Source organism: Amblyraja radiata, unplaced genomic scaffold (assembly GCF_010909765.2).
Source record: "Amblyraja radiata isolate CabotCenter1 unplaced genomic scaffold, sAmbRad1.1.pri S117, whole genome shotgun sequence".
Classification (NCBI taxonomy): domain Eukaryota; kingdom Metazoa; phylum Chordata; class Chondrichthyes; order Rajiformes; family Rajidae; genus Amblyraja; species Amblyraja radiata.
Window position 1 is genome coordinate 53,725 of NW_022630103.1, and position 15,270 is coordinate 68,994.

A 15,270-nucleotide genomic window follows, 5' to 3' on the forward strand; every position below is an offset into this window, starting at 1 on the left:
TGCCAAGATGTAGCACCTCACACTTATCAGCATTAAACTCCATCTGCCATCTTTCAGCCCACTCTTCCAACTGGCATAAATCTCTCTGTAGACTTTGAAAATCTACTTCATTATCCACAACCCCACCTATCTTAGTATCATCTGCATACTTACTAATCCAATTTACCACACCATCATCCAGATCATTGATGTACATGACAAACAACAGTGGACCCAACACAGATCCCTGTGGCACCCCACTGGTCACTGGCCTCCAACCTGACAAACAACCATCCACCATTACTCTCTGGCATCGCCCATTCAGCCACTGTTGAATCCATATTGCTACTCCACCATTAATACCCAACCATTGAACCACCTTAACCAACCTTCCACGAGGAACCTTGTCAAAGGCCTTACTGATGTCCATATATACAACATCCACTGCTTTACCCTCATCGATTTCCCGAGTAACCTCTTCAAAAAATTCAAGAAGATTAGTCAAACATGACCTTCCAGGCACAAATCCATGTTGACTGTTCCTAATCAGACCCTGTTTATCCAGATGCTTATATATATTATCTCTAAGTATCCTTTCCATTAATTTGCCCACCACTGACGTCAAACTAACAGGTCTATAATTGCTAGGTTTACTCTTAGACCTCTTTTTAAACAATGGAACAACATGCGCAGTACGCCAATCCTCCGGCACTATTCCCGTTTCTAATGACATTTGAAAATTTGCATCTCCTCAAAGTTAGCCTTTCTCCAATCAAAAATCTCAACCCTAGGTCCAGTTCTGACCCTCTCCATAATTATATTGAAACTAATGGTATTGTGATCACTGGTCCCGAACTGTTCCCCAACGCACACCTCTGCCACCTGACCCATCTCATTTCCTAACAGGAGGTCCAGCACCGCCCCTTCTCTAGTAGGCACCTCTATGTATTGCTGCAATAAACTATCCTGCACACATTTTACAAACTCCAACCCATCCAGCCCATTTACAGAATGTGTTTCCCAGTCGATGTGTGGAAATTGAAATCTCCCACAATCACTACCTTGTGCTTACTACTAATATCTGCAATCTCCTTACATATTTGCTCTTCCAATTCTCGCTCCCCATTTGGCAGTCTATAATACACCCCTATAAGTGTTGCTACCCCTTTCCCATTTCTCAGTTCCACCCAAATAGCCTCCCTAGACGAGCCCTCTAATCTATCCTGCCAAAGCACTGCTGTAATATCTTCCCTGATAAGCAATGCAACACCTCCACCTCTTGCCCCTCCAATTCTATCACACCTGAAGCAACGAAATCCTGGAATATTTAGTTTCCAATCACAGCCCTCCTGCAACCATGTTTCGCCACAACATCATACTTCCAGGTGTCAATCCAGGCTCTAAGTTCATCCACATTTCTTACAATGCTCCTAGCATTAAAATATACACATTTAAGGAACGCACCATCTCTTATTCTCTGTTTATTGTCTTTTTCTTCTCTCTCCCCTACATTTTGGGTCAGAGTGCTACCATTCTCTGCCTCCTGCCTTACACACTGACTGCTAGCTTTCCCAATTCGAGTCCCTCCCCCCAACCATACTAGTTTAAAGTCTCCCCAGTAGCCTTTGCAAATCTCCCCGCCAGGATATTGGTCCCCCTCGAGTTCAAGTGCAACCCGTCCTTTCTGTACAGGTCGCACCTATCCCAAAAGAGGTCCCAATGATCCAGAAACTTGAATCCATACCCACTGCACCAGTCCCTCATCCACGCATTTATTCTCCACCTCGCTCCATTCCTACTCTCACTGTCGCGTGGCACAGGCAGTAATCCTGAGATTTTTACCTTTGCAGTCATTTTCCTTAACTCTCTACCTAACTCCCTAAATTCTTCTTTCAGGACCTCTTCTCTTTTTTTACCTATGTCGTTGGTACCTATATGTACCACAACCTCAGGCTCCTCTCCCTCCCATTTCAGGATTTCTTGGACACGTTCAGACACATCCCTGACCCTGGCACCAGGGAGGCAAACTACCATCCGTGTCTCCTGTCTACGTCCACAGAATCGCCTATCCGACCCCCTGACTATAGAGTCCCCTATTACAATTGCCCTCCTCTTCTTTTCCTTACCCTTCTGAGCAACAGGACCGGTCTTTGTGCCAGAGGCCCGGCCGCTGTTGCTGCCCCCAGGTAGGCTGTCTCCCCCACCCTTACTCAAACATGAGTACTTATTTTCAAGGTGTACAGCCACCGTGGTACTCACCAGTCCCTGCCTCTGCCCATTGCCCTTCTTAACTGTGACCCAGTTTTCTGTCTCCCGTGGTCTTGGAGTGACCACCTCCCTGTAACTCCTTTCTATGACCTCCTCGCTCTCCCTGAGCAGACAGAGGTCATCGAGTTGCTGCTCCAGGTTCCTAACACGGTCCCTTAGGAGCCCCATCTCGACGCACCTGACGCAGATATGGACGTCTGGAGGGCACTCCGACTCCATGACCTCCCACATCTGGCATCCAGAACAGTAAACTGCCCTGGCCCTCAATCTCCCACTTATCCAAATACAATACAGCCTTACCCGGGATACAAGCCAATCAGCTGCTTCCTCTGGTCCTCTTCCACCAATCAGAGGCTTCCACCAGACTCCTTCTCTGGAAGTGAGATGGGACGTTGCAGATTTGGGTAACGCACAGCTCCAGGTAACTCCTCCTCGCACCAACAGCTCCCCGGGCCTTTGTAAACGCAAGCCCCGCGCTGTTTTTATACTCACAGCTCCAGGTATGTCCTCCTCTCACCAACGGCTCCCCGGGCCTCTATGTATTGCTGTAAAAAACTATCCTGCACACATTTTACAAAAACATTTTACTGATCTTGCTGGAGGCTCACCTGTCCCCCGACACACGCCCACTGGATTAAGGAGGTGCTTTACAATTTAAAGCTTGAAAAACTTAGGTTCTCTCTCGAAGGCTCTACCAAGACATTCCTAGATACATGGAACCCTTTCTTGGAACTTGTTAACTCTCTCAACTTGACCCCGGACTCGGAAGAGGACTGAGTGCTCTCCACCATTGTTCTGCTCTACTGCGGCTGCTCTCCTCTTACCCCCCCCCCACCCTCCCCACACTTATTTATTTAATGACTTACTTATTTACTGTTATTAGCGACCTTTTTTTAAAATTTTTATTTTAATTTTTTTAGTACTTTTTGTTTCGTTTTTCTTACCATATTTGTGTGGATGTGAGTGTTGTTTGTCCCCGTTTGGTTCCGACCTGATTCGGGTGGGTTGAAGGTGGGTAAGGGTCAGGGCTTTGAGGGTCGCTAACATACTGTTGCACAATTATGCCTTGACTGTCACTGTCTGTTATCATTGTATGTATGCAAATTGCTGTGAAATTCAAATAAAAAGATTTAAATCAATCATCTAGTAGACAGACAGTGCGGGGCAGGAGGTTGTTAGTTCATCACTACCGCAATAAGTCACCAATCTACACCGACTATCACAACACTGCTTCATAAAAACACTGCGTTTTTGCCGGGTTTTTGTTGTTTTGAAAATCTTTTTTATTTTTGATTACATTCATTATTTCGAATTACACTTTTTTCATAAAGGTCAACGCTTTTCTTTTTTTTCAAACGTAGACGATTTTTTCAATATTTATTATATTTGGATAATTCTTTTTAACAAGATTATTGCATAACTGTTTAAAAACGTCGCGTTTATTTGATCCGCTGATTTAGATTGAAATTGCTATTCTTTAATTTACATTGAACAATTAATTTTTACAAAAATGTTTATTTTTGAATTTTAAAATCCCCACTGCTTTCTCCTATCTATTTTATTTTTCAAACTTTGCTGTTATTTACTTTTCTGTTTATATTCCCGCTGCGACCTATCCTCAAAGCCGAATGCACCTATTGTCTATTGACCATCAGCGATGAAACTGCGAACGGATCGACCATCAGCACACAGACACACACACACAAACACATCGCAAAGGCGGGGGCCAGGGAATGTGGGGGAGCACTGTCTGAAATTCACACCCGTGATGAACAGGAAGGTAAAATATGTCTGGCACAGTTACGGTAAGTCCTTTAGAGAGCGCGGAAAGGGGGGGAAAGAGGGGGGGGGGGGGGAAGGGGAGAGAAGGGAAGGAGAAGGAGTGGAGACACTTTTTAGAAGCCAGACAACGTTTAATAAAGTTTAGCGGGCATTTAACATTACCGGTCGATTTACCTTCCTTTTATTTCTCAACGAGCTTTACCTTCGACCACCTTCGATTACCTACTATGGCATTACGACCTACTACGACCTACCTCGACAAAACCTACGAGTAAAAAAAATATTGATTTTTTCCCATGCGACCTTTTTTTACTCGAGGGCATTTTTCAGCTTGCTCAAAAAAAAGCTGCAACCTAGCTGAGGCCTCGAGTACGCAGGGACTGCTCTCGGGCATGGAGAGTTACAAAGACCTCATGTCAACCATGCTGCGAGTATGTCGAGGGCAAACTATTCTAAAGTTGCGAATTAGGTCCCCGCTGTGGGAACTAAACAACCTTTGAACTAAACGAGCTAAAAAACAGGTTGTGCACAAGAAGCCCAGCAGCAAACACGCCACTGACTACGTAATAAATCCCACCCACATAATTACCGACAGACTAAAATTTAACGGCAAATGGCCATAATTAATGACACACAGAATAAAGCCAAATGGCCACTACAGAAGGGTTGGGAAAATTGCAGATGGTGAATAGGTTGTGTATTGGGATAAGGAAAGGGAATAAGAAGTATTGAAAGAGGTTGGAGAATTCTATCTAAATGAGTACACCGCAGTACAAGAACAGACCCTTCGGCATATGCTGTCTGTGCCCAACATGATGCCAGGTTAAACTAATCTGCTCACGTGTAGTTTGCAGGATAATGTAGAACTAGTGTGAATGGGTGATCGATTGCAGGGAATAGGTTACAGCAACAGCTTGGGGACCATTGTGAGGGCAAGGCGAGGATCGCAGCCGGTCTCCCTCCGTGCAGTGTGCGGGTAGCTACGGCGCATGGCCTGACAGCAACCCTCTGATTGGAGCGCATCATCTCCGTCATGTGTTCTGCCTTTTAGCAGAGTGGGGTGGTGACACTCCAAGTGCAGCTATCAGTGGAGGAAAACAGACAACCCTTGATAATACCGTTATTTTTATTCATCACAGCTCCTCCAATTTCTTCGATGACGGAGCTCCTGGATAGGTGGGATGATTTGCAGCTGCTGGATTTGACAAATCATTGCCGCCAGAGGCTGGAAGAGGCGATTCAAGAGGCGGTTAAGAATGTAGTCTTCATTCTAGCATACGAGAGATATTTCAGTGAGCAAGGTAGGGAGAGGAATGGATGATTGGGTTACTACAGCCGATACTCAAATGTTTTCTTGCATAAATATTGTGGGCCGAAGGGTTCATTCTTGTGATGTACTGCTTGTAATGAGTCGAGTCGTACGCATGTCAAGTTACAACACATGTTTATTAAAGTCCACTCACAGCATTCATCTGCATGGTGTTACAGTAACTAGCAACTACTCACACTAATTACCAATAAACATAATATGACATAGTGTCCAAGCAAAGATACTATAAACATAGTAAACACAAATTGTTCCCCCGCAACGCTGATTACACTGCAAGAGGCATAACTGAAGTCGGGTCGGGTTCACTGAAATGGCGGAAGTTACGCTCAGTTGCGTACTACACGTCAGTCCATTGGATTTTGCAGGAGTGGTCCATCTTGCTCCGTTCTAATATCTTTGCTAGTTACTTAAGCAGACTTCTGATAATATAAATGCATAGTAGGCGGAGCTTCTACTAACAAGCACTACAATTGGTTAGTAAGAAGTAACCAATCTACACTTCTCTCTATAATTACAGCGCAGTCACAAAGAATATCCCGTACAGTGGTGGTGAGTTTCTCAAACATGCCATTATATTCAGGACATGGTGTAATACACTGACACAACCCAAAGCGTTTCAATGATTCACATCGCTAGCAATAGTTATATGCGCATTTTACATTTTTGGCATAATTAATAGGTGATCAACTTCCCTTTGCAGTCTTACATCCTTGCTTTCCACGAGGTAGACAAAAATGCTGGAGAAACTCAGCGGGTGAGGCAGCATCTATGGAGCGAACGAAATGGGTGACGTTTCGGGTCGAGACCTTTCATCCGATTGATGTGAGGGTGGGGGGGAGGGGGGCGGAAAGAAAAAAGGAAGAGGCGGAGAATCAGAGGCTGAGGGAGAGCTGGGAAGGGGAGGAGAAAGCAGGGACAACTGAAATTGGAGAATTCAATGTTCATACCGCTGGGGTGTAAACTGCCCAAGTGAAATATGAGGTGCTGCTCCTCCAATTTACGGTGGGCCTCACTCGGTCCATGGAGGAGGCCCAGGACAGAAAGGTCGGATTGGGAATGGGGAGGAGAGTTGAAGTGCTGAGCCACCGAGAGATCAGGTTGGTTATTGCAGACCGAGCGGAGGAGTTCGGCGAAACGATCACCAAGCCTGCGCTTGGTCTCACTGATATAGAGCGGCTGACATCTAGAGCAGCGGATGTAATCGATGAGGTTGGAGGAGGTGCAAGTGAACCTCTATTGCACCTGGAACGACTGCTTGGGACCTTGAATGGACTGGAGGGGGGAGACAAAGCGACAAATGTAGCATTTCCTGCAGTTGAAAGGGAAAGAGGCAGGGGGGGGGGTGGTTTGGGTGGGATGGAACGAGTTGACCAAGGAGTTACGGAGGGAATGGTCTCTGCGGAAAGCCGAAAGGAGATGGCAAGATGTGGCCAGTGGTGGGATCATGTTGGAGGTGGCGAAAATGTCGGAGGATTATCTGTTGTATGTGACCGCTGGTAGGGTGGAAGGTGAGGACACGGGGGACTCTGCTCTTGTTACAAGTGGGGGGATGGGGAGTGAGAGCAGAGTTACGACATGTAGAAGAGACTTTGGTGAGAGCCTCATCTGTAGTAGAAGAGGGGAACCCCGTTCCCTGATGAATGAGGACATCTCCGATGCCCTGGTCTGGAATTCAGAGTCATTTTTAATCTTCTCTGCCAAATGGATACAGTTGTCACCATTAAGCCACAGCAACAGCTGATGATAGTCACATCCGGGATCCTGCAGGTCTTGCTGCAATTCCCCCACCCCCCACTGGAGGGCAGCACTGGCTATCCGGCATCAGCAGCAGTGCCGTGTACCCGGGTCACGTGACAGCAGGCAGGGTCGCCTTTGACTTCACAGCCCGGCTGGCCCGGGAAGCGCCGGGGAGGGCAGCCGTTTAAAGGGGAGGGTCGCTGTTTAATGGGGAGGGCGGGGAATCGGCCAACAATATTCCGGTCCCCAGGGCGGTGACGTTTACACCAGAGATGTTCACACATCCACACTCAGTCTGGGTCTGGGTTCTTGCAGCGACCTCAGTTCCTTCTTCCCGGTCGGACTGAACTGATTCTCTCCCAGCCTGAAACAAGTCGAGGAATAAAGAGGAAATAAACAGATGAAACAACAGTGTCAATAACAGGGACTGGGATTAATATTTCAACAACACTTACAGAACAAAATCACAGGAGAAAGAAGCCCGCGGATCTCCTGATATTTTATCACATTAAACATTAACACAAACACTCACTTGATCTGCTCCAGATTCGGGTGATTCAGGATGAGGCAGCGGAGAGCGGGGACACATCGGTCTGTGAGGGAGTTGAGTGCCAGTTTCAGCTCCGTCAGTGAGTGGTTTGTATGGAGAGCGGAGACGAGACCCTCGGCTCCATAATCTGTGAGACCGACACGTTGCAGCCTGGAGATGAAGGAGAGTGAGGGTGAGGGACACAGAGAGACAGGAGACAGTGCAAATCCCCAGTGTTTATCAGTGACACAATTACTGATAACATTAATGTTCAGTGTCAGACAACCAGTGACTGTAAACATAATCTCTCACGGTCTGGGACTTACCACAGTGTCTGTATTTTACAGTCCGGGTTCCTCAGAGCCGCAGATACCAGTTTCACTCCGGAATCTCCCAGGTCGTTGTCTCCCAGTCTAAACATAGACAGAGTATGAAACAAACTGATGCCAACCCCAGGGCTGAGATAGATAACTTCTCACAAACAGATATTTCTGGAAACACCTCAGCACATCTATATTACTAAAAGTCTGATCTTGACCGCTTTTGGCCCAGTGTGGCGCGATTTCCAAGAGAACGCCACGACCTAAGGCCGTCATTTTTGGCCACCTCGCTCAGAGCCTCCCTCCGCCTTCCGAGACCAAAGGATTTTTCCCATCGATGAAAAATGAGAGATATTCATGTTTTTACAAAATTCCCCATTCTCCCTGCTGGCGGCACGTGGGAGGAATTATAAAACCCAGAAATGTCGTGCCTCACTCAGTCTCTGCCAGACCCAGGAAGCGAGAGGGTCACGGCACTCTGAGATGCGAATAACACTGAACGCACGTCTACTCCACGGTGAGTCCCCTCGATGCGGCTATAAAGTGGCTGCTGCCCAATTGTTTGCCTCGCCTTTTAAAAAAAAAAAGTTTGTGTTCACGAAATGAATTTTGGTTGTCAGGTGGCTGCTTGCTGCCAAATTGTTTGCCTCGCCTTTTATTACAAGAAAGTGTGTGTTCACAAAACGAATTTTGTTGACAGGTGGCTGCTTGCTGCCCAATTGATTGCCTCGCCTTTTTTTTAAAGTTTGTGTTCACACAATGAATTTTGGTTGTCAGGTGGCTGCTTACTCCCCAATAGTTTGCCTTGGCTGGCTTTTAAAATCGTTGCAACAGTTGGCTGCCAGCCCAAGAATCCATTCGGCCCACAATGTCTATACTAGCCCTCTGGAAACCAGTACCTTCGGCCCACAACAACCAACACTAGCGCAACAGAAAGCCCCCCCCCCCCCCCCACTGGCGAGCAATATTGGAATTGATGGAGAGGTGGAATATTGCGTTGGTGACCAGCCCTCCCATGTGATGCTGGGACCCAACGGGTCCCACTTAGTCTAGTTATTGAGTTATAGTCTAGTTAGTCTGTGGTTGTGGTGTTTGGTGACTTTCACCGTTTATTCACATTCCCCGATGACCGGGAAATGTTACCCGTGCAGAGAACGGCAGCAGGCAACACGCGCAACCCGGGGGAAGTGGTCGATCACCGGTGACCCGGAGGGGGAAGGGGTCGACCACCGGCAACCCGGGGGAGGGTGGGTAAAATAGGAGGGGTGCGCCCCGTGCACAGTGACGGCCGCTCGGCCCCCTAGAAGGGGTGCTGGACGGAATAACAAAATAGCGAAACAATTTTACAGTTCAGTGGTAGCGTCAAATGGACAGTTACCTCAAGTTCTGACACTTGTGCAGAGCCGGTCCCAGCCGCTGGAGACCTTCACACTGAATGCGGCATCTCCACAGATCGACGTGTTTGATTGTATCACAGAACCCGATGACATGAGACAGGACCGCACAGTCAATCGGGGTCAGTCCCAGTCCACTGAATGAAAGTGTTTCCACAGATCCCAATGTCTGCTTAGCCAGTGCAGGATTCTGAGACTCAAACAGGTAGTGCAGGGTGTTCAGGAAGCTCCGTTTACCAGCTTCACTCTCTGTGTTTCCAGCCCGGCGTTTAACCTCCTCCTTCACCCAGTCAATCACTCGGCAGATTGTTTCACGAGGGAATTTACCCAGAAACTCCTCCAGGATCCAAGCTGACCGTGGGGAGGAGAGACCAGCGACAAAACGGAGAAATACTTCAAATCGCCCGTCTGTCATGCTATGGGCTTCAAAGGGGAGTGTCTTGATATCCCCGGAATGTGGAGTCATGAATTGTGCAAGTGCGGCTACAAACTCTTGGATGGTGAGGTGCGGGAAGGTGTACACCACGCTCCGGGCTGAACCCTCTCTCTCCAAAAGTTCCATCAGGAACCCGGACAGGAACTGGGATGGCTGCAGATTGTATGTGGTTAAATCTTCATCTGTGAACACAATGTTCTTCTCAGCCACTCCAGTGAAGGCCATCTGACCAAGCCTCAGTAACACGTCACGGGGGCTCTCAATCTCACGGCCGTGGTTTTTCAGGATGTTGTAAATATAATAGCAATATAGTTGGGTGATGGTCTTGGGAACTCGCTGCGGGTCCCGGTGTGTTTGTGTGAAGAAGGGGCCCAGTGCCAGGCCGAGGATCCAGCAGTAGGAGGGGTTGTAGCTCATGGTGTACAGGATCTCGTTCTCCTTCACGTGTTTGAAAACAGCTGCTGCCACCGACTGATCTTCAAAATACCTGGTGAAATATTCCTTCCGTTCCTCACCATCAAATCCCAGGATTTCAGCCCAGACACTGATCTTCGCCTGTTCCAATAAATGTAACGCAGTGGGGCGGGTGGTCACTAGCACTGAACACCCTGGGAGCAGCTTGTGCTGGATTAAACTGTACACAATGTCAGACACTTCACACCACCACTCGGGATCTGGACACTGGTGCTTAAGTTCTGTGTCTCTCCGACTGTCAGCAAAATCGATTCTACCCTTGAATTCATCCAAACCATCGAATATAAACAGCAATCCCTTTGGGTTCTTCCAGACCTCTCCCAGGATATTCCCAAAGTAAGGATACTGATCCAGAATCAGTTCCCTCAGGTTTACTCTGCCCTTAATCGTGTTTAAATCCCGGAATTTGAAACTGAAGACAAACTGAAATTGTTGGTATATTTTTCCCGTGGCCCAGTCATGAACAATTTTTTGCACCATTGTTGTTTTTCCGATCCCCGGGACTCCGGCCACGGCAGACGAACTCCCAGATTTGGATTTGCTCTGGAATAACTGATCAGTTCGGATTTTTTCAAACTCTCCCCCGAGATGTTCCTCTCTCCACTCTTCATGGTCTATGCCTCTTGCCAACAGCTCATGTTCCACCAGTGTCCGATCTCGAACAGTGGAGATGATTGTGAGCTCAGCGTTTCGATCAAGCAGCTGGAAAACCTTAACCTTCTCCTTCATCAGGATGGTGTTCACGCTCAGTGTTTCAGTCTGTGCCTTCAGTGTCTCCATGTGCTTCTGCTGAACATCTTTTATTACGTGAGATAAACAAGAGGTCCTGAAATTAGATTCATCTTGCAAAGAAAAACGTATTCACGGATTCTAATATTACGGTCATTAGTTGACTGTTATTGATTATATGTTATCTGATTGTTATTGTTACATATTGGTCAACTAAGCAGAACAAAATTGGAAAAATTATATACTTGGAAAGGTTTAGAAGAATATTGGGTAATCGCGGCTGGTCGGGAGAGCTTAAATGGGGGCATTTAGGTCGGGTTGGACAAATTAGATAGAAGATCCTGTTTCCGTGCTGTGTGATAGTATAAATCTATCGCTACAACTCTAAATTCAAGAGCATGCAACGCGGGAATGAAAGAGTTTCCTGGAAAGCAGGTCCGGTGTGCCGTCATTCATTAGATACTGAACTTCCAATGTTTAACACTATCAATGACCTGTCTATCCATAATCACAGAGGACTGGAGAATACCCAGGGTTGTTCCTTTGTTTAAGGAATGAAGTAGAGATAAACCAGGAAATGATAGGCTGGTGAACAACATGTGGTTGGGAAGCCAGTGGAGAGGGTTCGTTGGAATATGATTTGCTCGCACATGGAATAGAATATGACTATTAGGGAAAGTCAGCGTGACTCTGTACACGATAGGTCATGTCATATGAACAACTGTGTTTTTGAGGAGGTAATGTTTGATGATCGATGAGACGGGCAGTGGATGTTTTTTACATGGACTTTTGACAAGCATTTAATATACCCCATCATTGTAGGCTGATCTAGAAGACTAAGATTCATTAGATTCACGGTGAATTGTTCGGTTGTATTCAGAACTGTTTTACTGATGCAGGACAGATGGATGTGTTGGAAGGGAGTTATTCTGGCTGGATGTCTGTGACTGATGGAGTCAGCAGTGATCTGTGCTCGGAACTTTGCTGTTTATGATATATGAAAATGACTTGGCCGTAAGTATAGATAGGCTGCTTCGTAAATTTCCCGACACAACCAAAATTGATGGAGTTGCGGAACATGTTATAGGAAATGTGTTATCAAGCAGGAAAGGGTATGGAGAACAATTACGAGGATGTTGCCGGGACTTTAGCGTCTGAGCTATAGGGAGAGTTTGAGTAGGCCAAGACTATTCCTTGAGCGCAGGAGGAGGAGGAGTGATCTTATAGATGTGTATACAACCAAGAGAGGAATAGATCAGGGTGCTGACATGGATAGAAAATTGGTTGGCAGAGAGGAAACAAAGTGTAGGGATTAACGGGTCCCTTTCAGAATGTCAGGCATTGACTCGTGGGGTACCGCAAGGCTCGGTGTTGGGACCGCAGCTGTTTACAATATACATAATGATTTAGATAAAAGGAATTTCAAGTAACATTAGCACATTTGCAGATGACACAAAGCTGGGTGGCAGTGTGAACTGTGAGGAGGATACTATGAGAATGTACAGATTGGGTGAGTGGGCAGATGCAAGGCAGATATAGTTTAATGTGCATAAATGTGAGGTTATCCACTTTGGTAGCAAAACAGGAAGGCAGATTATTATCTAAATGGTGTCAAGTTGGGAAAAGGGGAAGTACAACGGGATCTGGGGGTCTTTATTCACCAGTCAATGAAAGTAACCATACAGGTACAGCAGGCAGTGAAGAAAGCGAATGGCATGTTAGCCTTCATAATAAGAGGAGTTGAGTATAGGAGCAAAGAGGTCCTTCCATTGGTGTATAGGGCCCTAGTGAGACCACACCTAGAGTATTGTGTGCAGGTTTGGTCTCCAAATTTGAGGAAGGACATTCTTGCCATCGAGGGAGTGCAGCGTAGGTTCACAAGGTTAATTCCTGGGATGACGGGACTGTCGTATGCTGAGAGAATGGATTGGCTGGGCTTGTATACTCTGGAATTTAGAAGGATGAGAGGTGATCTTATTGAAACATATAAGATTATTCAGGGTTTGGGCACGCAAGAGCCAGGAAACATGTTCCCGATGTTGAGGGAGTCCAGAACCAGGTGCCACATTAATCTTATAAGAATAAGGGGTAAGCCATTTAGAACGGAGATGAGGAAGCATTTTTTCACACAGAGTTGTGAATGTGGAATTGTTTGCCTCAGAGGGTGATGCAGGCCAGTTCTCTGGATGCTTTCAAGAGATAGCTAGATAGGACTCTTAAAGATAGCGGAGTCAGGGAATATGGGGGGGAAGGCAGGAACGGGATACTGATTGTGGATGATCAGCCATGATCATAGTGAATTGCGGTGTTGGCTCGAAGGGCCAAATGGCCTACTCCTGCACCTATTGTCTACTGACAATGCTCTGAGCAGTGTTGATCCTTGTGGTGCAAATCCATAACCCCTGAAAGTGCTGACAAAGTTGATAGTGGTGAAGAAAGAATATGGTATACATTTGCCCACGGGACATTCAGTATGAGAATCACAAATTCACACTGCAGATTTACAGAAAACTAGGATAGTACTGGAGGAACTCATCAGGTCAGGCAGCATCCCTGGAGAATAAGGATATGAGATATGTCATGTCAGGAACCTCTTCAGGCTGTTTAAAGTGAGGGTGGTAGGAGAAAGCTGGGAGACCTGGAAGACCAGATGCCTCACAGTGCCAGAGACCCAGGTTTGATCCTGACCTTGGGTGCTGTTTCTGTGGAGTTTGCAGCTTCTACCTGTAACCGTGAGGGTTTTTCCCCCCCAGAGTCCTTCACTTTCCTCTCACACCGCAAAGACGTAGGTTAATTGGACCTCTTCAAATTGTCCCTAGGCTGCAAGTTGATATAAACATGGGATACAATAGGACTAGCGTGGAAGGGTGATCGATGGATGGCGTGTACGCAGCGGGCAGAATGTCATGTTTCCATGCTGTATCCCTGAACTAAACTGAACAAAGCATGCAATTGAATACCTTTCAGATGAGCAGGTAGTTCCCAGGAAGCCTTCCTGGCTTTGAACGATTCAATCAGATCAGAACCTGTTGGAATCAGTTCGTGAAATGAGTCCGAGTTGCATTTTGACGAAAAGGTCAAATTCTATATAGAAAAATGTCCTGTACCTTCTTCCCCCATTGCTTTCAGCAACTCGTCCAGTTTGGGGAGCAGGTGGTGCATTTTCACGAAACATTTCCATATCAGTTTACGGACCCGCGGCTCTTTCTCAGTCACCAGGTTGACGAGAAGTCTAGAACCGGCTGCACGGCTTCCTCTCTTTGTGCGTTTGATGACTTGCTGTGAAGAGCGTAGAGACAATGAGTTATATAGCTGTACTGAACGGAAACGGAACCCTCGGCTAACCTAGTCGATGGATTTACTGGAGTCACAGTGCCTTAAGTGGTAGAGTGATAGAGCAATGTACCACAGGTAGACAGGCCATTCAGCCCATATTGTCCATGCCAACCAAGTGGCAATTGTAAGCTAGGGATATTTGCCTGCATTTGGCCTACAGCCCCGTAAGCCCCTCCTATCCACTCATCTGGCTGAATGTACTTTGAAATCCCTAATGTTATCCGCTTTTCCAGCTTCCTCTGGCATTGTGTTTCAGATATGGACTGCTCTCCAGGTAAACCTGTTGTCCCCAGATGCTAAATGTCTCCCATCTCTCCTCAAGCCTGCACCCTCCAGTTTGTGGACCCTTTATCCTGGAAAACAAGACTGTGTTCTCTTTATCCCAGCATCTCTTTATCTTGCACACCTCAGTAAAGTCACCCCTCATTCACTTGCACACCAAAGAAAAAAATATCCCAGCCTACCTAACCTCTCCATATAACTCAAGAAGTAGGCCTGGGCATGCTGGTTAATCAAGCCTGTATCATTTCCAACTGAACAACAAGATTAATAAGGAAGATATTGTGAAGGAGCGGGACAGAGTCACATCAAATATGAAAGCAAGGAATTGCTCAGGGATGGACTTCCCAGACATATGGAGCAGTGAATGTAGAGGCCGGCTGGGTCTTCGTAACTGAGAGCATTACAGTCTCACAACAGTATTGGGAATTAGAGATTGTCGACAATTTCCTGGAGTATCAATGGGATCAAATTCTTCAGTCTCACACTGTTCAAAATGACCTCTCAAGCCACTGCGAAGCACAATGCGGGCGTGTGATGAATGGAGAATAGGACGTTCTGCACCATCCGACTTCATCAATTAAAAGTGGGGGAAGGAACTGCAGATGCTGGTTGATGCCGAAGATAGTCACAACATGCTGGAGCATCTCAGCGGGTCAGGCAGCATCTCTGGAGAA

At 46.6% G+C, this 15,270-nt stretch overlaps 1 protein-coding gene across 1 annotated transcript in view; it reads right to left on the bottom strand.

Annotated features, from left to right (window-relative positions):
• Positions 1-6,966: 6,966 nt before the first annotated feature.
• Positions 6,967-15,270, bottom strand: part of LOC116969171 (protein NLRC3-like) — a 29,287-nt gene continuing 20,983 nt past the window's right edge. The window contains exons 3-9 of the mRNA XM_033016089.1: positions 14,086-14,257; positions 13,939-14,004; positions 10,625-11,046; positions 9,324-10,111; positions 7,952-8,038; positions 7,629-7,796; positions 6,967-7,460 (exon numbers count right to left, since the gene is read on the bottom strand). Coding sequence (XP_032871980.1) covers positions 7,373-7,460; positions 7,629-7,796; positions 7,952-8,038; positions 9,324-10,111; positions 10,625-11,046; positions 13,939-14,004; positions 14,086-14,257 — 1,791 coding nt within the window. The 3' untranslated portion in view covers positions 6,967-7,372. The remainder of the gene's footprint in view (positions 7,461-7,628; positions 7,797-7,951; positions 8,039-9,323; positions 10,112-10,624; positions 11,047-13,938; positions 14,005-14,085; positions 14,258-15,270) is intronic.